The sequence below is a fragment of the Perissodus microlepis genome, chromosome 10, assembly GCF_051167445.1.
Source record: "Perissodus microlepis isolate ML-2025 ecotype Zambia chromosome 10, ASM5116744v1, whole genome shotgun sequence".
Lineage (NCBI taxonomy): Eukaryota > Metazoa > Chordata > Actinopteri > Cichliformes > Cichlidae > Perissodus > Perissodus microlepis.
Window position 1 is genome coordinate 18745867 of NC_140470.1, and position 26863 is coordinate 18772729.

Here is a 26863-nt window from a genome sequence, read left to right on the forward strand (position 1 = left end):
GCTTAAATAAAACTGTCACTCTACCACCCAAAAAGCTGGCAGTGGAACAGGGACCCATCTTCAGATGCTTTTCTTGATTTTCCTCTCATTTCTTTCCATGTTGGGAATTTTTTTTCTTACTTCAATGAAACTCACAATGTAAAGCACCCTCAGGCAAATTTGTGATATTGGTCTATGAAAATAAATTTTCTTGACTTCTGTTAAATTTGCAGTTAGCATAAAAAAAACCTACCATTTAGACTTTTAACTGAATAATGCTGCCTTGTGTGATGCTCCAGGGCAAATAAATAGGGTTTGGTAGCAGCAGTTGGAGGGCATGAGCTGCCTGACTTCTGCTATCCTTCTTGCCATAGCTGTCTCTAAACTGAATAGATACAAGGAAATGGAGGAAAACCTCTTCGGACTGCAGCCGCAGGACAGACGACATGACAGGTGAGGCAGGAGCATGGAGAATGTACAATGTTCCCGACTGTCTGTCGAGTGGGTGAAATCCACAGTGGTACCTGTTACTAACCAGCAGAGTGATTTCTCCTCCTGCCAGGTCTCTGAAGGACACTGACATGCCCCCTCCCCAAACACACACACACACAATGAAGACCAAGAGTTTTCCTGTCAGAGCATTTTGTCTTTCACTGACTGAGCTCAAACATGTCATTTGTGTGTCTCTCTATATTGATGTGTGTGTGTGTGTGTGTGTGTGTGTGTATGGTTGACAGAGAAGCAGCAGGGGATCGCGAGCAGTGACCGGTGACATATCGAAGGAGCCAGGACACATCAATCAGAGGAACAGGTGCTTACACGCCGTCCTTCCTTACTAATCCTCCTGTCCTCGAACAACACAGGCTTGTTTCGTCACTCGTCCACCTGCTTCGTCTTCTGACCCTTTCTCTAAAAAGTCACCCAGAGCGACATTCCGAAAGCAATGTTTCTTTTATTCTGTACACTTCCCCCTCACCACCTAGTTCTTCTGTCTTGCAGCAGTGCTGTCACAGTTAGGTGTCATCTTCAAGTTCAAGTAAAGTTTTTGGTTTTTTGACTGCATGTGGCAGTGCAAAATTGACTTAAAAAAGGCAGAAGCTACAGTCAACCAGAAATGAATAATAGATAAACAAGAGCCACAGGAACAGAAATCAATTGCAGATGTATGTGAGGGAATAAAACGGAAAATAAGAACATTCTCAACTGAAAGTTGCTGAAACTCACTAGGCACCATACTGGTCACTTTTCAAACACGTGTTAAAGTAATCCACTTAATCTCACTACACTTTAAAATATGGGGAAGCAGGGACACAACATTTTTAAAACGCACTAATCTTTGCTTATTAGAATGAACACTGGTGTGTTTTTAACAGCTGTAGATGCAGACATTAGTCGTTCCTTTTGGTTTCAGTTTTCATTGATAAAATAACTGACAGCTGGCTACGCTTAAAAAAGATGAAAACTTAACAAGTTGATGATAGAAATTTAGAACCCTGACTTAAATATCAGTTAATATTTTTAATGAATATTTGACACAGATTAATCATCTCTTTGACACATTACATGACTTGAATGAATTAAACCTCTGAGTGCAGTCCCTGTAAAAATTCATCTCTTGTATTTTAAATGGCACTGACTCCAGAGGTGGCTAAAGTACACACTTTCTTTACTGAAGTAGAAGCACAGACACTTGTGTTTAAAACAAAAACAAACAAACAAAATAATACCAGCATATGAGAATGAAATGTCATGCCAATCTAAATCTATTGAATGTACTTAGCTGGAATCTCTTATGTAAGACACAAGCAGCGAAATAGTTATATTTTCTGCTGCCTACATTGTAGATGGGTGACTATTCAGGTGCCTCCTGAATCGAACCTACAGAGAGGAGTGCTCCAGGGTGCCACCAATTACTCACCCGTGTAGTTCCACTGCAAACCTCACTGTCACTCACACTGAAATCTAAATGGTGCAATCTACCTATGCTCGGTGTGTACACTGTTATGCATCAGGGAGGGGATTCCACCTCGTGCCTAGCCCCTCAACAAGCGGCCGCACCGCCACTACAGCAACAAAACAAAGCATAAAACCTTAAACAAATTAGTAAAAGATAAAACAAATACACCCTAAGTTACAGTACTTTATAAAAGCAAGATTTAAAATACAGAAAATAATTCTGAGTAAAAGACCATAAAACCAGGACTCAGTCGAGGCCAGTCCATAAACGTTTGTAAGATAACAGGCCACAACAAGACAGAATAAAACCGAACAAGACCGCAGCAGTATGGCACAATCCACTTTCTAAAGGGCAATACTAAAATGAACAGCTTTCATGAGCAGACCTGCAGTGCTTAGCTGCCTAATGCTCTCAGCCACCTTGGATGGGAAAAGACTGCCAAATACCTCCATGTGGTAGTGAAGCGCAGCCGTTTCTTATAGGGCCTCTAATTAGCAGCTGGGAAGGTGTGGATGTTAGTGCTGCATTTGCGGACATCACGTAAAAATCTACTTCACTACATTACCTTTAAATCTAACCTCTCTTCTTCCTCTCCTGCCCTGTCTTTCTTACATCTTTCTCCATCTCTGAGAGAACTTTTTTCTCTGGCTGGGAAACAGAGTAGCTACAGACACGGTGAGTGACAAACTGCGCACAAACAGTCTGTATATTTGCTGATATTTCTTGAGCTGCATTTGAAATGTTGCATTTGAAAATGCCTGCCACTCAAAAAATGTTGCTCCCTTTATGCTTGCTCCTCTTCTGTAGAGCTAGCTAGATACTCACATACTCCAAACTAGAGATGTACCGATCCGATATTACCTATCGGTATTGGTCCGATACTGATGTAAATTACTGGATCGGATATCGGAGGGAAATAAAAAATGTAATCCGATCCATTAAATATCAAAAAAGCACCTCACAAAACTTGCAACATGGCGTAACTCGGCTCATAACCGTAGCACGTCGGAGCAGTGTGCATCACGTGATAGAGCGGCTGTGTGTATTTGTAGCCTTGCTAGCAATCCGGCATTTCCGGATTTCCGGAGTTTAACATCCAGGCATCCATGAAAACGGAATTTATGACATTTAACGGAGTTAGAAGTTAGCAGGAAGTTAGTGTAACCCAGTGTTAATTTGGTTATCTGATATTGTGTTGATATATTCAGTATATATGTATATATCTATATTGGGTGTTCAGTTATAAAATGTTCTTCAATGATTTTGAGTTTTTTTTTATTGCTATTGGTTTGCGGCTGCTTTACGACAGTCGACTGTGGTAGTACATCCTAGCGGGAGGGGCTATGAGCTCACGTGGCTTGTAGCTTCAAGAGGGTATGTTAAGGACAGATGTGCTCCAGTCCATCAATCCTTTAAAGTGCTGGACACTGATGGTAAATTGCCATCAGACCCTAAATAAATTGTCCTCTGCTCTTATCCATATTGCTTCACTCATTCTTTGGTGAGTAGACGTATTGGTTACAACTAAAAGTAGTAGGAAAAATTGGCGCCCGAATAGGGACTGGAGCGCATCACTAACTTTATCCTGAAGCACATGCACAGACATCCGTGAATTCATCTACTGCTTTGCAGAGAGAGACAATGGAGTTTTGTGACAGGTATGGTTTTGATCCAGAGTACACTGTTTTTTTAAAAGGGGTTAAAGCCAAGATTAAACTACAAGAGGTGCAAAGAGCATTCGCTTTGCTGGATCACGTTGTCAAAATTCAACAAATAGATAGTCTCCCTGACACTATTTTGTGTCAGTTCACTGAGTCCATTACCCCAATGCTCTTAGATGGAGAACATTCAGCAGATGGGGAGTGTTGGGAGGTTATTCAGATAGATGAGTACTGTCCTCAGGGACCTGACAGTTTTCACCTGGCGCATGATGTGGTCCCCCTTGCTCGAGCAATTGATGATGTGACTGCTAGTTTCAGAGAACAAGTAAACGAACTGGCATTAGCATATAATGTGAGCCCCATGACTTTAAATCAGGCTGCAGTGAGCCACATGTGTGGGAAAAATGATACATATAAGGGGTTAGCTACCTCAACTCCTGCCTTGGGAGTTAAAGCTCAGTCCACATCCGGTCCCAGGTCATCTGCCGCCTGTGAAGATAGCCATGCGCCCAAGGCTAAACAGGCACTTAATGCGGACTCCCTGCTTGTTGATCCTGTGCCAGCGGAGATTCAGAGAGTTAACGTGGAGCACATTGTAAAACATGACTCGCCCATGCACACTCCCTCTGCTTTTGAGCTCCGCTCATTTTCAGGAAATTCTCCAAAACCCCTTAATGAGGTAGAGTACAGGGTATGGCGACTTAGAGCTAAACAGGTACTAAATGACTCTACCCTTTCCGAAGGGCAGCAGCGCCGTGTTTTCCTCGATAGCTTGGCTAGCCCTGCTTTGAATGTGGCCCTTTCTATTGGGTCTCAAGCACCACCAAAAGACTACCTCGATGAGCTCAACAAGGCTTATGGCAATGTCACTGGAGGTGAAGAGCTGTATATCCAGTACCTAGAGACTCATCAGAATAGTGGAGAAAAGGCATCTGATTACTTGCGCCGACTCCAGACGTTGCTGCAGGTGGTAGTTGACAGTAATGGCATACCTAGAAGTGATTTTGATGTTCAGCTACTAAAGCAGTTCCTCAGAGGTTGCTGGGATGACTCTCTAATTGCCACTCTGCATCTAAAAGAAATAGTGGGATCTGCACATCATGTTATTCCCACTTTCTCAGAGCTGCTTTTTAAAATCAGAACGCATGAGAAAGAGAGTCAATTAAAAGAAATGCGCAGGAGACGTTACATGAGCGGCACCTCAACTAAAGTGCAGGCTCGAACACTCGTAGCCACAGATGACGGCAGGCCTTCTGGCACACCTCCCACAGTGCTGGATGCTTGTACCAGAGAGCAACTGGAGGAAAGAATCAGGCAGCTAGAAGCAGAGCTAATGAACAGCTCATCTGCAGCAAATTCTCACTCTCCCAAAAGTGATAAAACTAGGCAGAAGCTATCGCACAGAACCAAAATCCACAATCCACCTCCACCAACTCCTGCTAGGCTACCTGGTGATCATAAAAGGGTTGGGAAATTTTGCTATAATTGTGGGGAGGATTCACATATGCTGCCACAATGTTCAAACCCAACCAATGCCATATTAGTGCAAAAGAAATTGTGTGAAAGGCACAGTGCTGGGTTAAGCCAGTGTTCAATGGCTCAACGACAGAATAGTCCACAGTCCAACTTGCCTTTAAACCAGTAGGAGCTCCTGCTGTGGAACGAGCAGGTGGTCAGAGCAGTTCCAAGCCTTCAAGCCAGTGCAGTGTCAATTAAACACCCGTGTCGGTGTTTAATTGACACCGGGTCCCAAGTGTCAATAATATCAGAGTCATTCTATTCTCACTATCTTTCTCATAGAGAACTGTTCTCTATAAAAGAGGTACTAGACATCGAAGGTGCGGCTGGACAAAAGGTACCATATGTGGGGTACATTGAGGCTAAAGTTCAGTTCCCTGAAAGTGCTTGTGGCACAGACGAGTGTTTCAACATCCTAGCATTAGTTAGTCCAGATCAATCATACAATGATAAGTTTTCTCTTCTTGTGGGCACAAATGTGTTAGGTCCCATGATACAAGACTGTCAAAAAAAGGGTGGAGCAAAGTTCCTGCAGACTCTACCCATTGACACTAACTGGGTCATGGCATATACCGAATGTTTCAAACAGGCTGACCCCCATGCAGATGAGGTCAAAGCCCTCCGTGTTGCACTCTCCAGCAAGGTACCGGTGCATTTGAAACCAGGTGAGGTGTATACTTTGAAAGCCATTTGCCACACTAAGCCTGGGAGCGATAAATTTCAAGCACTTGTGTGTAGCTCGGAGGACACACCCACACCAGGGGGGCTTATCATCTATGACCAGATAGTCGATGTAAAACCTATGTCCCACTGTAAGTTTAAAGTTGCGGTCAAAAATGCCTCTCGGCGGGGCATCACACTGTATCCTGGAACAGCTATTGCTGAGTGCTCCCCCATTGATTGGGCAGTTCCTGTTGCACTCTCTGATCTGAACCCCCAGCCCAAAGATGCTCCTCTGCAGGCACATTCCCTGCTAGCTTCTCATAGCGAGGACGGTAGCCAATCTGCTGTGCCTCTTGGCCTTGATTTTGGGGACAGCCCGATATCACCACAATTTAAAGAGCACATACAGGCTAGCATTGTCAAAGAAGCATCAGATGCTTTCTCGAAACATGATCTTGACGTTGGTAGTGTGACGGGGGTCAGTCAGTCATCGCATTGAGTTAGAACCTCATGTCCCATTCAAAGAGCGGACAAGACATGTTTCGCCCGCTGATTTCAATGACTTGAAAAGACACCTCCAAGACCTTTTGGCAGCAGGCATTATAGAGGAGTCACATAGCCCCTATGCCTCTCCAGTAGTGCTTCTTAGGAAAAAGAATGGGGAACTGCGAATGGTTGTAGATTACCGGAGACTAAACAACCTCACCAAAAAGGACGCATACCCATTGCCTCGTATAGAGGAGACGTTCACTCTGCTCTCTGGTTCAAAATGGTTCACTGTTTTAGATCTCAAGAGCGGGTACTATCAACTTGAAGTTGAGCCATGTGATCGACCCAAGACAGCATTTACAACGCCGTTTGGAACATGGCAATTTCGGAGGATGCCTCAAGGCTTGACTAACTCCCCTGCCACGTTTCAACGGACCATGGAGAAAGTGATGGAGGGAATTAACCTCCAGGAGGTTGTTGCATTTCTAGATGACCTCATAATCTTCTCCAACTCACTGGAAGAGCATGAAGAGCGGGTGATGAAGGTCCTTAAGCGCATTGCTGAGTTTGGTCTGAAGTTATCCCCTTCTAAATGCAAGTTCTTCCAAACCTCCGTGAAATATCTGGGGCATGTAATATCTGCCCAGGGGATCCAGCCTGACCCAGACAAAATTACTGCTGTGAAAGACTGGCCATGTCCACAAACTGCCAAAGAGCTTCGGTCATTTCTAGGTTTCACGGGGTATTACAGGCGGTTTGTGAGGGATTATTCTTGCATTGCCAGGCCTCTCAATGACTTGTTAAAGGGAGAACTAGCCCCCAGGCATAAAGGCCAAAAACATTGGCCACGAACAAAGTCACCCTCACTTGGGGCAAAATGGACCCCTGCCTGCCAGGCTGCTTTTGGCCTTATCGTTGAAAAACTGATTTCAGCACCTGTTCTGGCTTTCGCCAACTGGCAGCTCCCGTACGTACTACACACAGATGCCAGTATGTCAGGCCTGGGGGCAGCATTGTATCAGGTTCAAGACGGCCAGACCCGAGTAGTAGCTTATGCTAGTCGTGGCCTCTCCAAAAGCGAAAAGAATTACCCTGTACATAAATTAGAATTTCTCGCCCTCAAGTGGGCAGTAAGTGAGAAGTTCCATGATTATTTGTATGGGGCTAATTTCAAGGTGCTGACTGATAACAACCCTTTGACATATGTGTTGACCAGTGCGAAGCTTGATGCTACAAGTCACAGATGGCTTGCTGCTCTGTCGCTTTACAACTTTGACATACACTACAAATCTGGCCAACATAACACTGACGCTGACGGGCTCTCTAGGAGGCCTCATGGACCCTCAGAGGAGGACGAGGAGTCCCTGGAGACAGACAGAAAAATCTCCAGCATGCTGGAATGTGCTAGCTTGTCCCCTGAGGAGTTTAAAGTTCTCGATGGGGAGGCAATGAGTACTGTGTGTAAGCGTCATAGTGTCAATGTCAACACGATCTTAGGTGAAGGCACACAGACAGTCGACACTGTAATCCCTGCCGTGGAAACACTCTTGTGCAATGACAGTGCGGTTCCTGATGACCTTGAGGATCCGGTCCCCATACCTGGCCAGTCAGCCCTACCAGGGATGTCTATGGTGGACTGGTATCAGTTACAGAGAAATGACAGCTCTTTAGCCCGCATCATAGGCATTTTAGAGACGGGGGATGAGACTTTTGACAGAAAGTCTGAGGAACCTGAGGTGGTTCTGTTTTTACGGGAGAAATCCAAGTTACTTCTAGTTGATGGGGTGCTATACCGTAGAGTTTTTGATCAAAAGGGGGAGGCCTTTCATCAACTTGTCATCCCTAATAGCCATCGAGAGAGAGCCTTCCAAGGTGTTCATGACGAGACAGGTCACATGGGTATTGAGAGAACCTTAGAACTGGCTAGAGCGAGGTTTTACTGGCCAAAAATGGCTAGCTACATTGAGAACAAATGTAAAACATGTGAGAGGTGTGTGAAACAAAAGGCACGAGTGCAGAAAGCTTCTAAACTTGTCAACATCAAAGTCAGTGGTCCCCTTGAGTTAGTGTGCATAGATTTTCTGACAATAGAACCCGATTCGAGAGACACCAGGACACCTGTTCTCAGCTGCATTTGAATAAAGCACCAAATCCACACTTTTAAGCTTAAATCTCAAAACTAACATTTTAACTACTGATTTTATCTATTGTTCTGATTTTATCTGTTTTGATTTTATATACTGTTTTGTTTGTTTGTTTGTTAATTAGTTAGTTTGTTTGTCTGCTTGTTTTAATCAATTTTAAATCATGCTTTTTATTTGTTTTTGTTTCTAATGTCTCTGTAAAGCACTTTGAATCACCTTGTTGTTGAATTGTGCTATACAAATAAACTTGCCTTGCCTTGCCTTGCCTTTTACAAAATATGCACAGGCATATCCCACGAGAGATCAGACAGCGAAAACGGTGTCCACAGTGTTATGGGAGAACTTCATCAGTCACTACGGGTTTCCTCGCAGAATCCATAGTGATCAAGGTGCTTGTTTTGAATCTGAAATAGTGGCAGAGCTTTGTAAACTAGCAGGGATTACAAAGTCCCGTACGACACCCTACCATCCACGTGGAAATCCAGTGGAAAGATTCAACAGGACTCTGTTGGACCTCCTCGGAACTCTGGAGGATAAGAAAAAAGAGGAGTGGAGGAAGTATGTTCGCCCCCTTGTACATGCTTATAACTGTACAAAACATGACGCAACTGGAGAAGCGCCCTTCCTTCTGATGTTTGGTAGAGAACCACGCCTTCCGATTGACCTCTGTTTTGGACTTAGTCCACGTGGCCACAGCACCAGAACACATATTCAGTATGTACGAGAACTAAAGAGTAGGTTGAAGTATGCATACGACCTAGCCTCAAGAAATGCTGAGAAGAGACAATTGTTGAACAAAAGATGCTGGGATGCTAAGGTTACTGCCCTTCCATTGGAAGTGGGTGACAGAGTTCTGGTAAGGAATTTGAGCCTCAGAAAGAAACACAAAATCTCTGATAAGTGGGAGCCTATTGTGCACATCGTTGTTAAGCAGCCGGATGAGTCTATCCCAGTTTATGTGATTAGGCCAGAGGATGCAGAGGGCAGAGAGCGAGTTCTGCATCGTGACATGCTTCTTCCCTGTGGATTCCTACTGGTTAACCTGCAATGTGACAGTCAGGATGTGCTAACCAGTTCGGTTCAACCTCTCATGAGAGCGGATGCAGGGAGCAACACAGAAGAAACTCAGCTGGAGGAGGAGTTTGGGCAAGACGAGGAAATAAACTTTACATCCAGCCAATTTCCTGACAATGACTTGTTGGCGGATCAAAGGGATGTTCTGGGAGAACAGGAGGTGTCCCAGCCACAGTATCCTCTGAATCCTGGGGCACCTGAATTCATTCTAGATCTGACAGGATCGGAGACAGCAAACGCTGAGGAGGTGCTCAGCCCAGCCCCAACATGTGGTAGGCCACAAAGGAGGAGAGTGCCACCGGCTTACCTCAGTGACTATCAGGTCGGCTACAAAGTCGATTGTAAGCATCACAGTTTCAATGCGCCGATGACACTTGCATTGCTCAATAACTTTTTCCTGTTATTACAGCAACAGATTGCTAGGTTAGTGCAATCTCTGTCAGGTGATAGTGACGGGGACGTCACACTTTAAGCAGGGGTGGATGTAACCCAGTGTTAATTTGGTTATCTGATATTGTGTGATATTCAGTATATATGTATATATCTATATTGGGTGTTCAGTTATAAAATGTTCTTCAATGATTTTGAGTTTTTTTTTATTGCTATTGGTTTGCGGCTGCTTTACGACAGTCGACTGTGGTAGTACATCCTAGCGGGAGGGGCTATGAGCTCACGTGGCTTGTAGCTGTGCCAGAGAGCAAGCTTGGGTGAGCTAGCGGGGAATATCTCCTTCTGCAGTAGCCTTAAAAAAAGACTATTGTTCATTCTCCTGCCAGGTAAAAATCTGTTTCGTATGTATATTATACTGTTCCATGTGTTATCATGTGTTTGCTATGACGTGATGTGTAGTAATGGTTATTAAGGTGCTAATCGGGGATAAGCTAGCAAGCTCGACAATTAGCCGCCATGCTAAGCGGACGTTGGTAGCCAAGTTCGTATGTCACTGTGGGGTTATGAGCTCACATGGCTTGTAGCTGTGCCAGAGAGCAAGTTTGGGTGAGCTAGCGGGGAATATCTCCTTCTGCAGTAGCCTTAAAAAAAGACTATTGTTCGTTCTCCTGCCAGATGCCTCGCTGCTGTGCTGCCTTACTGCTGTGCTGCCTTACTACTGTGCTGTCTCGCTGGTGCCATTAAAGGACCGGCGGCTGCCATCCATTCATCCATCCGGACCTCGATTATTTGGACCGAAGTACTCACACACACGCCCGCACTCAGTGCCATACACTCTCTTTATTTTGCTGGCCAGCTAACATCATTGTTTTTTTTCTTTTTGCATTCACAAAGACTATCCAAAGACATTTTGGTTATTGTCAAATAGACACTCTCTGATTATGGACTGAGCAGGTTGTGGTGTTACAACCCCAGGACTGAGAAAAAAGACTCTTTACATAATATATTCACTTGTCTCCTGGTTAGGAGAAGTGGCTATTGATGGAAATATTTTTTTTTCTTCTTCTTGTCTTTGTTTACATTGTATCCCAGAGAAGTTTTAAGTTGTTCAGGTTGAAACATTTGCACTTAGAGTCGGTTAAGTTTCCTTTGATGTATCAGTGTCAAGCTGATGTTCAAGAGGGTATGTTAAGGACAGATGTGCTCCAGTCCGTCAATCCTTTAAAGTGCTGGACACTGATGGTAAATTGCCATCAGACCCTAAATAAATTGTCCTCTGCTGTTATCCATATTGCTTCACTCATTTTTTGGTGAGTAGACGTATTGGTTACATTAGCTCGCTAGCTTCTGTCTAAATACAATATAGCATGTCCTGACTGCGGGGTTTTGGAAACAAATTAAAACGTACAGCTCTGTTATCACTTCCAACATAAATGAAGACGGAAAACTAAACAGCAGTGACGTTTGTAGGGTTGCTGAAGTTTGGCTAGCTGGTATATAATGATGTGCTACATGACCACTAGCGACACAGCTATGTTAGCATAATATAAACAAGCTAACTTTTTTTCCACTCGATAAAAGTTAACGTGAGTGTTCTCGGTGGTCAGGAACAAATGTAATCGCGTGGCAGGATGCTGTAAAAGGACCAAACTTCAGCCAGGAGAACAACTGAGATAATCCATCCACAATACGAGGTTAGTCATTCATATACTGCTGCATGGGCTGGGCTGTAGTTACATCCTAAGGTTTTAAAAACTGAGCGTAAATAAATGATTAGCGGTAATAAAAGCCGAGGGAGGTCAACAGTGATCACTGACTGTTTTAGGAGCTTTTTGAGATTAAATAGAAGAAACTACATAATATTAAACATGTTAACAACACAAAAGCCATATTAAACGCAGACTACTTTAGGCCCGGAAGTAGGATTCGTCACGTCATCACTTAACGACCGGATTAGTTAGGTTGCTTAATATTTACGCTAAGTACTCTTTAAAATACCAGAATAGGGAGGATGGAGTAGGTTTAAGTTTATTAGATTGATCAGTATTGCTGAACTATGAAATTTTTTTTTTGCATACAGGTATAACAGAATAGCTTTAGTCTTGTTGTTTTTTAAACTTGAGTATGAACTTATACAAAATGCAGCAAGATATAAAAAAAACAAAACAGTTTTATTGATTAAAAAACACTATATCGGATTCATATCGGTATCGGCAGATATCCAAATTTATGATATTGGTATCGGACATAAAAAAGTGGTATCGTGCCATCTCTACTACAAACACAACTTACGGATATCTACACAGCTCTGAAATTTGCCCTGCTGAAGTGCAGATTTTACTACAGCAAAGTAGAACCAAGTTCAGTCTCTTGAAGATTTGCAGGAGTGTTAAGTAACACTTATTATTACACGTATTATTCTGTATGTCAGCTGCGATACACACTACCTAATTATTTTTGTACAACTTGAATGTACCTACCAAAAACAACAACAGCAACATTTGACTTCAGTACCAAACACAACAATTTGACAATTGTTGCAAACATTTGCACATATACTTTTTCCACAGTGAAAACAAAAACAAGGCTACAGCACTTTTTTCTGCAATGCCTGGAAAGAATCTGCTGACAGATTTTGATGACATACGATGCTGCTTTCTGAAAGCTGTTGGGCTCATCAGCTATAATTGATAGTGAAGTTACAACTACATGTATAGCAAGTATAAGTATAGCAATACACAATTTGAGATGCTATTTTTTTATTTTTAATAAAACATGATGTTTTAAAATAAGTCACTTAAAAAATCGTTTTGTTTCATTTAACCCTTTACCTCTAATAAATAATCTAATTGTTCCTTTCTGTGCTCTCGATTACCTTTTCTTTCCTACTTAATCTTCTTTTTATAAACTGCAGTCAAGGTTTGTAGCTCCTCTTTTTGCTCCAGTTCCGCATGATTTCTTGTTTGGATTATTGCTTGTGTTTCTCCATGTATGACTCTTTGTCTGTTCTTGGACTTTCGCTTCAAACTTCAATATCTGTGATATTTTTGTCTCTTTTGCCTGCTCCCTGCCTACTCTGGTTGCCCCACTGGCTCATAAACCTTGCATACCTCATTACAGGTTTGGGCTTTCTACTCTGGTGGCCAGTGTTTGGGTCCTCTCATCACTGTAACATCACACTATACATGGTTTCTGCAAATGAGGTTAAACATGCTTTGGTGGCAGGAGTAGCTCAGGTGGTTGAGCAGGCTGGCCTTTAAATGTTGGGTTGGTTCAATGCCTGATTCCTCCTGTCTGCATGTTGTGCCTGTGAACATGAATCCAGGAAATGCTCCTGGCATGTTTTGGAAAAATGTGGAAGCCCATTAGGACAAAACATGTCTGCCAAATAAATGTAATGAAAGGCTAATCATAACACGATGGCGATCCCACAGACCTCCTTCCCACTCTCTCAGCATAAACATATTTTTCATAAGCTATAAACACTGTTAAGATATTGGTTTAAAAACTGTTGTTTGTAAGCGACTGTCTTTAGGTGCTGCAGCTTAATTTGCAATGGAAGAGTGGGTGCTAGCTTTCTCAAATCTAATTTACTGGCTGTCAGAGCGAATGCGGTAACTTGATTTGGGAGTTTTTCAAAGCAGATATCTAAAGCTCAGTGAGATCGCACTCACACCACGCTACAGTGGAGAATCAACAGTGAACCAGAGGAGTTTTTTCAGAGGTACACCAAACAAAAAGGATGCAGAATCACACGACTGCGCACAAGTCAATAAACACACACACATAAACAGGTACGCACGGCAGTTCCACTCTCCCCAGTGAAACCATCATGCATCTCTCAGTGCACAGATATTATTCGAACATACTGAACTGAGTCATTATGGCCCATCACAATGTATCCATCATGGCGGACCTCTTCCATCTCTCTCAACATGATGACTCTGCCTCTTTTCCCGTCTCCCACTGAGGTCTGTGGAAAATAAACAGGCTCACAAACACACACACAAAATCCCCCCCTTTTGCTTTTCCTACATTGTTTTGCTCCATTCTCCCCCTTGTGCTTCTTGACTCTACTGTCATTTCCCCCATCTCTTCTTCCTGTTTTTGTGAGGTGAACATTTCAAATCACCCTTGAGATGCACACTGTCTGCGACCTTCACAGTTTCTCTTACTCCGTCTGTCCCCCCCCCCCCCTTTTTTTTTTTCTTGTGTGCTTTTCCTTTGTACTCTGATATCTTTATGTGGGGCATCCCCCCACACCACCCCCACAAACTCCCCATCCCCGCTTATTGTCCAGCTCTTCTCTCTATTCTGTCATCTCTTTCAGCCTCTCTGGCTTGCACACTGTCTGTCTTGCTCCATCTATTTGTCAGAGATTCAGCGTGTCTCATTTATAAAAGGTGTTCTGTTTCACACAGCATTCCTCGTTTTAAAAATTGCCTTTTTTTTGGTTGTTGTTTTTTGCAAGAATTTTCTTTGTTTTGTGAATGCGCGTGAATAGCTCATTGTTTCACCAGTTACATTGTCTAAAGTAACTGAACATTGAAACCTAGGATGAAGAATGCAAATGTGGCCCTGTGTGTGTTTGTAACCTGAAAGGCACACACACACACACACACACACACACACACACACACACACACACACACACACACACACACACACACACACACACACACACTTCTTCATTTCAATGAGTCACCCTGTTTCTCCTCTCATTTGACTCAAGGAAAGCACAGAACAGCTTCCTGAGCACTGTCGCTGTGCTCATCCAACCGTCCTCGCACTCAGCCTCCTCCCTACACATGAAAAGCGCACGTACACAAACTCAAAACTTTGCACTTTTCATTATTGTTGCATGTCTTACCTACGAGGCACAGAAAAAAGACTCAGAGAGGAGCTAATTTCTGTCTACAACAATTTTCAAAAACAAAGTAAGCACATGCAAATGAGCTTTATTTACTGTGGTGCCTAATTTGAACAGTGCATCCCCAAACTCCTCATTATGATAATGCTCTCTGCAACACTGTAAATGATAAACACATGCATGCCCAAAAATCTCCAAAAAACGTACATAAAGAAACACACTTAATTCTCAGCAGGTCTCTTTTCCTTTAAGACTCACATCCAAAAAGGGGGGGGGGGGAGAAAGCTATGCAAGGGAACAGCAAAGGCAGGTAGGGGGGCTGAGAGTGTATTTTGTGTATGTGTTTATGTTTTATGCGTGCCTGCAGAGTTCTTGGAGAAACTGGGGCTGTTCTCAAAGATGTAAGACTTGTTCTGACTGTTAAAATACATAGTCAGAGGTGAGGCGGAAGAAGTAAGCGGAAGCATAAGGGATTGAACTGATAAATGATGAGGAGAGTGAGTGATGAGCAACAGACTGTTGACCAGCTGGGAGGAGGAAGCTTTGTCTCTCACCTGCCAGAAGATGTTGTCAATGGTGTTGCCTAGAAATCCTTCTCTGTTGTCAGATGACAGCAGCTTGGGCCCCAGTATCGTCATGAACTCCTCAAAATCCACCTGGCCGTCCCCTGCAGGTAGACAAACACACACACAGAAAAAGAGGAGCAAGGAGACAGACCAGCACAAAAAAAACAATCAGATACTGAGACAGGAAGGATGGCAGAGCAGAGTTAAATAATGCATTTTATGACAAAGTTAATTTCTTTCCAGAAACAAAGGAGACAGATCAACAGATGGGTGTGTGCTTTCATCCATGACGAGCACTCGTGCAGCATCGGCCTTAATTCACCTTTCGGATACAATGTGTGGACCTGCACGAGTGTGTGCCTGTGGGACTGATTTTTGTGACAATTCAGGGATCATTTGGCAGAATTAAATTCAAAAGAGACAACTTTGCGTGTGCTTTCATTATGTATTCTGCAGCCGTATGTTGTTATAGATAACAGTCAACAGGCAGCGCCCCGTGGAATAAATACACGCACTATGGCAGCACATTGTAAACACCATAAAACACCCAGACTTATTACACTGTATATTGCCAATATTGATTTTATGACCAGTTAAAATTGTTATCTAATGTTCGGTTTATTACGTGTTATCGTAAGGAGCATATTAGACGCATTAGTAGTCTGGACAAGGTGCGGTAATGTTGTGTGAGAACACCGTTGTGTGTGTCAATTATTTTTTTTATTCCTTCCTGAAAATTATTTGTAATTTGGAAGATATAATAGAAAAAATGATTCAAAAAATACTCACAGATAACGCTAGAGAGCCTGAAAATGTTCTATAAACACACCAACAATTCAGTATGTTGAATACAAAATTAAGTTTTCGGTATATGAAGACATTCTTCTGAAGAAAATATATCTTCCTATACTTATTACAAAATTATGCATTTTTTGCAGTAAATGTCTTATTATCACTTTTAAATTATTTTTCAAAAATGACTAGGAGATTACAGACCCATAAAATAAACCATTATCTTGTATTATAGGATACTGCGCACATGAAAGAGCATCAGCTTGGTTCCAAAGCCTGACTACAGCTTCTCAAAAAAATTTTGAATTAACATAATATAGAATAATCTTATTTTTTTAAGACTATTTGCCTAAAGCTGAGGGAAAAGGATAATGCCGGATATCAGAGGATCAAGAATGCTTAAGAACTGATTTAATTATACATATAAAATACATCTGAAGAACTGTGCAGGTTTTCTGACACCTTATAAAATTTCTCATTCTTAAAATAATTTTGCCTTTCAGTGCTTTATGAGCGGTGACATGGGGATGATAGCAGTCAGGGGTAAAGGATTTTAAAAGAGATACTGTCTCTCAGCAGAACAAATGGCTTCGCTGCTCTCAAGCTGCTCATGGAAGCCAAAGCAAAAAGCTTCTAGCTTTGACCTTTGATATTTACAGCGAGCCGTGAAATCAAGAGCAGGCTGATAAGAACCGGCCGAAAGACTGACTAACTGGTTTGTGATTCAGGGACTGCTGATGAGAAATTGCGGCCCTCTGAAAATTTACAAGCAAAGCAGGAGTTTAAGGAGGAGGCAGGTTCTCTCTCTGTCGTCTCCAGGTGAATTTATTTTAGATAAGTGACCACCTGCTGCCATTTAGGCACTTCAAAGTTTGAAGGACACTGTAACTAAAACTAAAACCCCTTTTTAGCCTCAAGCAAGTGAAAGAGAAATTAAGTTCTGCAAGACTGCATTACTTAAGTCATTTACACTTCATTAAAAATGCAACACATTTAAACATAATGATAAGCTTCTCTCTAAAAGGATAACATTTCAACATTTTTTATTCCAATATAAACACAAATATTTTATGTAAAACAGTCGCACACGCAGAGTTGCACTCTGTGTTTTGCATATGTGAAAATGCATGGTTTGCTGCTCCATGCATGCACCCAAGAGTGTGTCCTTATGTAGCATCTTACCATCCATGTCCAGTCTCTGCATGATGATGGCTAACTCCACTTCACTGGGCATGTAACCCAGAGAACGCATGGCCATGCCCAGCTCCTGTTTGGAGATGAAACCATTCCCATCACGATCCAGAACACGGAACGCCTCACGGATCTCTGCGCAGCAAACATACAACACATCGCTGTGCATCACTGTCAGTCTCTCAGCTTCTTTATCTTGTTTGAGGAGATAAGACACATGTTTAAAAAGTTAAACCTACACACTTATCATAGATAAAAGTCTCTGTAAATATTTATCTTGTTGAGGTCACTGTGTTGGTTTCTGGTTAGTTGGGAATAAAGTTGCAAACTTCTTAATTTATGTTATAAGCTGGAAACTGAAACAGCCAGTGAAATCTCTTTATTGGCATTTCCCAAACCTCTTGTGTTTATATTAAATTATGTTTTGTTTTATTCATTTACATTAATTCATTCATATTTAAGTTACTTTGATTGATACGCAAAATGCAATTGCGTTAATAGTAATTGTTTCTGTCTCTGGGAACAAAGCAGCATGGTGTCGATTAAACGTCTAGGAGCTGAACTGCACGGATTGTTCATTAAACAAGATTACCACGAACCACAAAAAAGTGGCGAACATCAATATTTTTCACATCAGCAATCGATCAAATGCCTACTTGTACGTTAAATGGGTCACAACGAGTGACAGTCAGTTCCTCTCAGCTCTATAGAGTTTCTGCTCACATTTTTGAATTTCCAGCCTTAAGCGTGACTGTTTGCATTCAGTCTCACATGCTGCTGCATGATGCAGCTGTTTTCTGCATCGTAGCTTCCCACCTCACAATCTACCACATCTCACAGGTTATTGGCCATAAAACAACAAATATGACCTTGACCTTGAGCATAATATGGGTGATCATTGTGTTTAAGTGTGATTAAATTCTGGGCAACGCTGCAGGAGGAGCAGCGATTCTTGTGAATTCCAGACAAATGAATGAATGGATAAAGATACAATGAAGGTTCTGTATGGCATGGGCTCACTGGTAATTTGGATGAATGAGCTAAAAGGCTTCCTTGACCTCTTTGTGCACAACCTGCTCAGCTCCAAACAGCAGACAGACAAATTAGCTGCTAGCTGATGGACATGAAGCAGCAGGACAGAAAATCCTTGAGAGTTTATAGAGACAAAAACAAAGTCCAAACGAAAAAAAAAATAATATGTATATCTATCTATCTATCTATCTATATATATATATCTATATAGATAGATAGATAGATATATATATTGTGGGCGATCGTGGCTCAAGAGTTGGGCGTTCGCCTTGTAATCGGAAGGTTGCCGGTTCGAGCCCCGGCTTGGACAGTCTCGGTCGTTGTGTCCTTGGGCAAGACACTTCACCCGTTGCCTACTGGTGGTGGTCAGAGGGCCTGGTGGCGCCAGTGTCCGGCAGCCTCGCCTCTGTCAATGCGCCCCAGGGTGGCTGTGGCTACAATGTAGCTTGCCATCACCAGTGTGTGAATGTGTGTGTGAATGGGTGGATGACTGGACATGTAAAGCGCTTTGGGGTCCTTAGGGACTAGTAAAGCGCTATATAAATACAGGCCATTTACCATCTATATAGATATATATATGTGTAATTTAACCCAACAATTTCTGTGCCAAAATTAATGCTAATCATTTTAATCGCAGGTCAAAGTCATGTGACTTATTTGAAATGTTGTCAGGGAAACTAAAATACATTTCAATGTTTTAAATCTGAGGGCAATTGCAAACAACCCGCTCTCTGGTTCGATTTAACAACAATGTTCATACCGTCTCCAGCCTCATAAAATGAAAACCTAAAAATGCAACAGTGAGTCATCAGATGGTGTCAGGGAGATGGACTAATCCATGGGAAAGAAATTAATCATTAACAGGATTTAGCAGGTTTGTGCTGAAAGGTGCTTCCCTGGTGTTGATAACAGGCTTCCCCATTAACTGGAAGTGCCACAGACAAATCAAGGTGAGAGTGATCTCCCGCCCTCGCTCCCTTCGTCCCTCTCTCCCTGTTCTTGCTCTTTTACATCTTTGTGTACTTATTGTATTTTACAAACCCCGAGGGAACTGTCCCAATCCCTCCACGCAGCACAATCACCACAAGAACTGCCAAGAGCATTTCCGACTCTCTCCTCCCACATAAAAGGCTTACTTCTATCTTCAAATTGTAAGTAAACACACGGCTTGCAAGGCATCTATCTTTTCATGCAGCAGAATTACTCAAACCTCCGAGGACCGTCTTACAAAATACGTTGGTCAATCTCGGGGCTAATTACCTGTCAATCAGTTAGTGCTGTCTGAGAAGAGGAGGGAGCTCTGATTTGGAGTTAGGGGTCGAACTCAACGACGCAATAAAGACGACAGAGGTGGGACAAGCTTTGCAGGACTTTATCTAATATCTTTTAGCGAGCAAGCATTCAGTGCGTTGCGGATCTTTTTTTGCTTCAGGGGTCGGAGCGGGTGCCATTTCACCTAGCATTCTGCAAATCTTTACAGAAGGAACACAATCAAAAGCACAATTTCCCAAAGACTAATCCCTTTCCAACCTTAAACAATGAATTTTACATGAAGTTCATCTCTCTGTGTCTCTCTCAGGCCTCGTGTCATTAATATTCTTATCCTGACATGCAGCTCCTTCCTTCCTTTGTGTATTAAGTCAGCCTCAGATCTGTCTCCTATGCCTGTCTTTTCACTGTCAGTTGCGTGAGAGCTGAAGTTCAGTCACAGCCCCCGCCTAAGCCTGTAAATATCCCCTACGGCTGATAACTAGACTCAAGCACCATGCCACTGCCTCCCCCAACAAAATAAAGTGAGAAACAGAGGCGAGGGATTGGGAATGCGGGTGAATGTGCGGCCTCCCAAAACAAAGTGAAATGTATTTGTATGCAGCTCAACAGTGAAGAGTAGATTTTCAACAGGGTACAAATGAGCTAGTCCCTGATATATTACTGTGAAATGCTTGCGTGTGTTCATGTGTTAGGCTCCAACCCTGCCTGTGCATGACTCGGTATTATGTGGTCAACCCCCAGGACTATACATGTTCTTGATGTGATTGATGAAATGCCTTAAAACTAGAGAAATGATAGGAGGGATCTACACAGGGGTGATTAACTAGCTTTCTATCTGCAGTAACAGATGATCGTAGAAGAACCTTCAGCATCTCTCTGAAGTGGGATTAGGAGTTTTCAAATGCTGGCAGCATATACCACTGATATTTGGTCCACATCAAACAGTCCCATTGCTTACAACGAAGCTGTAGCTGACAGGCACTAGATAAGACCACATCAGGATGTCTGGAACCTACGAGTCCAGATTCAATTTATATAAAAGCTCTACACACGGCCAGACTACTTTCACGTTCTTGCTGCCCTTGACTAACAAGACACAGAAAGAGGCCAACCAGACTAATGATGATGAGACGTTTTACTGTACCCGCTCTGCTCGCAGTAAAGCAACTGTTTTATTGAACTGGGTTGAGTTTAGTTGTGCACAAGGGACGCTGGATTAAAAGATTTATACTACAAAGTACTTCATACCAAAGCTCATTCGAGCAAGCTACAATGGGCCACATGTATAAGCACAAACAAACAGGCACAGTCAGAGAGTCAGAGACAAACTCTCATGCTTTCATTCCTCGGTCTATGGCAGGATTAGCTGTTTGTTTCATATCAAAGCACAACCACAGGGTAAGAAGTCTTTGTTTTTTACACCTGGTCAATCACATCAAATCAGGACCCAGATGTACTGCATGCACAGCACGATTTTGGATTGCTGCAGAAAAGCTGGCACTCAGTGAAGTGCGCCCATGATGTATAAATTCAGTAAAGGCCAGTATAAAGGAAAACCCTATTTGTTTTCCCAGGTTAAAGCACAATAAAGATAAATTTTCACTCACCAAAGTAATCGCCGGGAAAGAAAAGCATAATTACGTCAGATTAGTTGCCATTTAATTTACCAGCAACACTGGCAGTTAGCACCTCTATAACGATCAACCCTGTAGGACACATCTACTGTTTATTTTGGATGTCGAATTTGATTTAGGAAGTCTTTCTTCCTACTGTGGTGAATGTTTATACGGTTACATGCGCATCAACACAAGAGTCGAGGCAAGTCTTGGGCTGAAACAACCCAACATTCACTAGAGAAAAATAAACAGCCTGCACATTGCAGCTCTTCATCAGACCTTTATGAGCCAGACGCTCAAAAAGTTAGTTTTCATGATGCAATAAACAGATAAAACTTGGGCCCCACAGTGGGTTAGATGTTGATTCTTGTGTTTATAACATGGCTGAGTTGCAGTTTTATCACTTTTCTTTCGTGGTCCTTATAAATCTGACTAACTGTGGGGATTTGTTTACAAAGAGTCTGTGAACCAGTTTAAAGGGAACACGTGTGCCTGTTGCTGTACTGAATCCATGTTTTTTTTTTTTAGTAATGTTGCTAGATTCCTCGTAGTAGATTAATATCTTAACTGATAAAACTATTGGTCAGAGCTGCAAAAATAAACCTCCTTAAAATAGTCTTTTTCTGGTTATTTACACACACAAACATTACAAAAAGGTGTATTTTTGCTCAAATTATTAATGTGTAGCGTTGCTTTCCAAGAATCTATTTGCCACATCAAAGCCTTTGGTGCGAACACATAACATCAATTTTCATGGAAGATGAATTTGAATTGAAAACTTAAATTACCATACCAGTATCAACTGGTCATATATACATTCTGTCAGACACTGCTTCCTTCTGAGCCCATTGAATTGATTTTATTTCCTGAGCACTATAATTGGAAACCAATGAATCCAGTCAAGCTTAGACAAAGTGGCTAAATGGAAAAACTTTTCCTCTGGAGACTTGGAGCAGTGTAACTGCATTGTTCTGGCAGCGAACCATTAATTGCTAGTACCTCACACTTCATTCTGCATCCCCACACACTCCCCCCTTCTCTCGCTCCCTTTGTCAGCACACTCACCTCCCAGCTCCTCAGTGGAAAGGCTGGTTAGCTGGAAGGCTTCGTTCCCCTCTGCCAGGGAGCTGCTCAGGTAGTTGTCTGGATAGAGCAGGCCCGCCCGCACATGGTGGAATGGCATCTTCTCCCTGCAGAGCACACATACACACAATCTAAATAAGCTATGCATGCCACAGGTAAGAATGAGGTGAGAATGTGTGGCAAAGCATGGGTATTCTAAGCAGTCATGAGCCCTTTTTTAGAAACACGAGCTCCTGCTGAGGCAACATTGTTCCTTCCACACTTCTAATGTTCAATCCAGTCTCCTCCTTTCAGAATCGCAGTGACAAATTATGTAATCACATTATAATTCAACGGAGTCACAGAAAATATTCCACTACTATTGTTCTGATAATACCCTCATAGTACAGTCAGGCGATTCATCTCCTATTGTCTTTGTCCTGCTTGGTCTTTGTTCAGTCTCCTTGGTCCACAGAGGAGAAGTGCCACACGCTTGCCAGATATAATTTCTTCTAACCCTCCCTGTCAGATCTGCTGACTAGCTGTCCCTCCAGACAGTCCCAAACGCCACCCAACACCTCGCCGAGACACCTCGGAGCGAGACAGGGCATCAATCAACCGTGGCCCACGCTGTCGTATGATCAGAGCCATTCTCTGTTTTGATTCATGAGAGTCATGCCTCTGAGGGCTTGTAATATTTTGACACTTTGGCAATATGCTTCATGTTATATTCCTGCCAATAGTACACAGTGAACTGAGCTTAAGGGAGGGAGAAAAAGAAAGAAAGATAGATGGATAGATAGGTAGGTAGGAAGAGATAGAGATCCCAATAGGATTTTGCGAGCCAGCCACTGCCAGACAGGAGAGATAGATTTGGAAGTGGGGGTATCTATGAGATGGGAAACATGGTAGAAATATAAACCATTTCCTCTCCTTCTAGACTGAAATCCTTTTTGGATTTTGGTATTGGAGCAGAGGGAAGAAAATGACCCAAAGTGTGCAAAGACAAAAACAGCCTAAAAGGTTAAGAGCAGTGCGATTGCCTGTTCTGATGATCTGTGGAGGGCATCAGGTGTGAAAATTGCATATGTGCATGAGACAGAGGCAGACAGCAAACAAAGTGCGTGCGGGGAAGTATTTATGTATCCATAGTTTTGTGCGCTCGGAGGAAATTTGCTCTTCGGTCCATCTGCTCCTGGGTCTACTCGTGCCTCACCTGCACATTAAAGGTACTGCGGTCACCGTGGCAACATATATCTGTTCTGCAGACATCGGTCTCAGCCAACAAGACGCAAACACACACAGACACACTGAGGCCTCATTATTAAACATTTCCAGTTACTACCTGCAGTGGCTGCATGTCACATGGAGAAATAAAATGAAAGCTTAATGTGAGAATATTTGCGTTAATTCATAATTAAAAAGTTCAAATGTTTCCAAACACTTTAATAGAATCACAGGGCTTTCTGCTTCAGCTATACTTACTTTGGTGTGACCAGTGGAGGGTGGTTGTTACTAACTACTGTTGCTTTGTAACAGACACTGAGCTGTTTTCACACATAAACTTCAAATGCATTCTCACTACTAGAGCTCCAGTTGGTTTTGGAGAAGGGCGGTGCTTACTTAGAGCATGCACAAAGAAGACCACATGGGCTTGACTGGTCATCTTGCAGACTTTAAACTATAAGGAGCTGCAGGTAAAAGAGGCTTTGATATCAGATCAAAGCTATTCGGACATTTGCTTTGTCACATGCAGCACTACAGAGAAGTAAGAAACAACACAAAAACACTCCAGGGCTGCAGTGCATGTGTGATAATGGCTCATTAATTCTGTTGCTTTTACCCCACATTTACTGCACTTTGCTGCCACGCTGGCTGCTGTATTCCAAAAATTACTTGAAGGTGCTTTGTGTGGATTGGCAACATCAGTGAAATACAACCCCACTGAGATTCAGCTCATTTAGAAACTGGCTTGCGTGGCTGCAGGTTCAAATCCTTCATCTTCATGTTCTCACAGCAGAATTTAATAACTTAAAGCAAGGTTTGGGTCATACTTGTCAAGTCATTTTGTTTCATTGTTGCTAAGCTCAGCAGCAGCAGGTAGGTAGCTGAACAGCTTTATAAACTGTCTTCCATTCACCTAATCACATTATTAGTTAAGACTCCTCTTAATTTTGTCTATGTTAGCCTGCTGCCCATTAACGAAATAGTATTAACAATAAATTAAGACAATTAAAATGACTCTTACTTTGTATTGTGGTAGAAAAAAAATGTAATAAAATAACTTAAAATGAATATTTCCCATTAAGTAACCCAGCACTGGGATACACATGACATCTCAGTCTGAACTAAAACTAAAAAAATAAACATTGCATCTGGGAAAATGTGCAAAAGATGAGAAGGTGACAATCTCCTAGTCAAATGCAGCATTGATGCCGAATTTTATTGCCACTGACATCATTTTTTTTCATTCGACTTATATCTTTCATGCTCAATTTATTTTTTTATTTTTTCTGTCAGATTTTGTTCATTCACAGTGACATAAATCTAACCCCATATGTGAGCACTATGAATGCTGTCCAGCCTAAAAATGTGGCATTATCTGCATATTTGATGAGACACTCCACCCTCCAGTGCTGCAGTTAAAAGCTATACGATAGTTACTTTTGATTTGGGGGATTCAGAACAAGTCATGTGCATAACCTGATCCTTGCTTTTGGCACATTTGTTCTGATGTATGCATGCATGCTGTTTATTTGTCATGGTTTAGCAGTCTGCTGCGGATATCCAGTATTTAGCCTATGGGAACAAAACGACGACAGCAGTAATGAAGATTTAATGTGTGAACATTAACCACAGAATAAATTCTCAAATTCTTCAACAACTCAAATGAGCAGGAAATGGGAATTATTCAATCAGCGGACAAATAAATAAGACATATGATATGAAATTAATATGAGAATGTATTGCAACAGTCCATCTGTTCCCACAATTGTTCCCCTGACAGAAACGCCCACTCACTCGTGGCAAAAACCAGCAGACACGCGTGCACAAAAATCAAACACTTGCACACCGGTCCTTTCTCTCTGTTGTTTTCCATCCTTCCCTGACATTCTCCTGTATATTTTTGGATGGTGGGTTTTTTTCTACTTGTGAAATCACCCACTGTTGTCACAGAGATGGACATTAGCGCTGACATGATTTAGCAGAGAGCCACCATCTGATAAGCTTCATTCACTGTGTGAGAGCAGGATGAGGAATAGTGGAATAGTGGACATAAAGGCAGGTGTGTTCGTGGGGCATGCAGGGGCAAAGGGGATGAAAGGAGCGAATCAAAGTGGGCTGACTGACAGTGTTTGAACTGTGGGGTCACTTGCACCCCAGGTAGCCCATTTTCAAGTCTGCAATGGTGGTGATCAGAACAGATTTGAGCTCAGAGAGGAGAGGCTGAGATGAAGCGAAACGAGGTACTGTGAGTGAGAGAAAAAAAAAAAGCGTTGCATAGGGAAAATGGAGAATAATGTTTTTTTTTTCTCACCTTCCTCACCTCTTCCCCATGGAGTAAAATGCATTAGCAGAATAGTAGGAAAGAGATGAGGGGATCACACCATTACTTTTTTTCCAGCAGCGTATGCACAGTGCAGCCATCAAAAGCAGGCAATCCTACAACAGATTAACAATATCAGATTTTCTCTTCCACATCAAGGAGAACAGGTTTTTACTTCTACTGCAGCCAACAGTTAACCATCGAAACATACAACTACTAACTACAACTAAGCCATTAAACATCATCCAAGGCTTCTCTGATGTGCACGAGAGCTGTAAGCAGGCCCAGGAGATAGATACCAGATAAACGAACCAATGATCCTCTCTGCACTTCAAGCCAGTAAAACATCATTTTTTTCTCTTCATGTCTCCTTCACTTTCAGTTAAAGCCTATGCCACCTGCCAACAACAATGAAAGAGCACAGCTGATCATCTGAAGCACCAGTGCTGGAAACAGCTAAAATGCCACTCTGTGATTCATCATCCTTCAGTTACTATAAACCACAAAGGAAAAAGAAATATGGAGAGAAGGTCTTGTGAATTTATGGATCAAAGAAAGACATGCGTAAGATCAACAAGAAGCCCACAATAAAGTTGTGTCTTATTAGATTTACAGATTTTAAACCAACAGAAATGGTTAATTAAATAATTCACTGTGCCTCTGCACAACGTCACATTGTCAGCATCCCACTGAAGTCACCTTGGGCAAACTGTCTAGCTGTCACTGCACAGCTGTGATATCAGTTGTCTTTCTTCTGCCCATCAAGGCTGTATTCTAAAAACATCTCTCCAACGAGGTGCTGTATGGGCTGTGAATCCTGCCGCCCAAAACCCCCTCTGCTGGAGTTCAACTTGGGTCAATTTCAATCCCCATCTGCAGCTGCTGCGCTAACTGAGCAGCTCTGCTGAGTATGTGATCTTATATCAGGTGTTTTGAAAGAGGCTGTTAGCATCCCACCCAACAAGGGGGAAAAAAGCTGGACACTCATGATAGTGTTCCATACTGCGCGCCTCTGCGGCGGAGGGAGCGCAGCTGGACAC

At 42.4% G+C, this 26863-nt stretch overlaps 1 protein-coding gene across 1 annotated transcript in view; it reads right to left on the bottom strand.

The window, feature by feature from the left end:
* Window positions 1-26863, bottom strand: part of caln2 (calneuron 2) — a 46792-nt gene that overhangs the window by 18035 nt on the left and 1894 nt on the right. Inside the window, exons 2-4 of the mRNA XM_084940479.1 lie at window positions 22280-22404; window positions 17286-17429; window positions 15300-15412 (exon numbers count right to left, since the gene is read on the bottom strand). Of these exons, the coding sequence (XP_084796605.1) occupies window positions 15300-15412; window positions 17286-17429; window positions 22280-22397 (375 nt within the window). The 5' untranslated portion in view covers window positions 22398-22404. The remainder of the gene's footprint in view (window positions 1-15299; window positions 15413-17285; window positions 17430-22279; window positions 22405-26863) is intronic.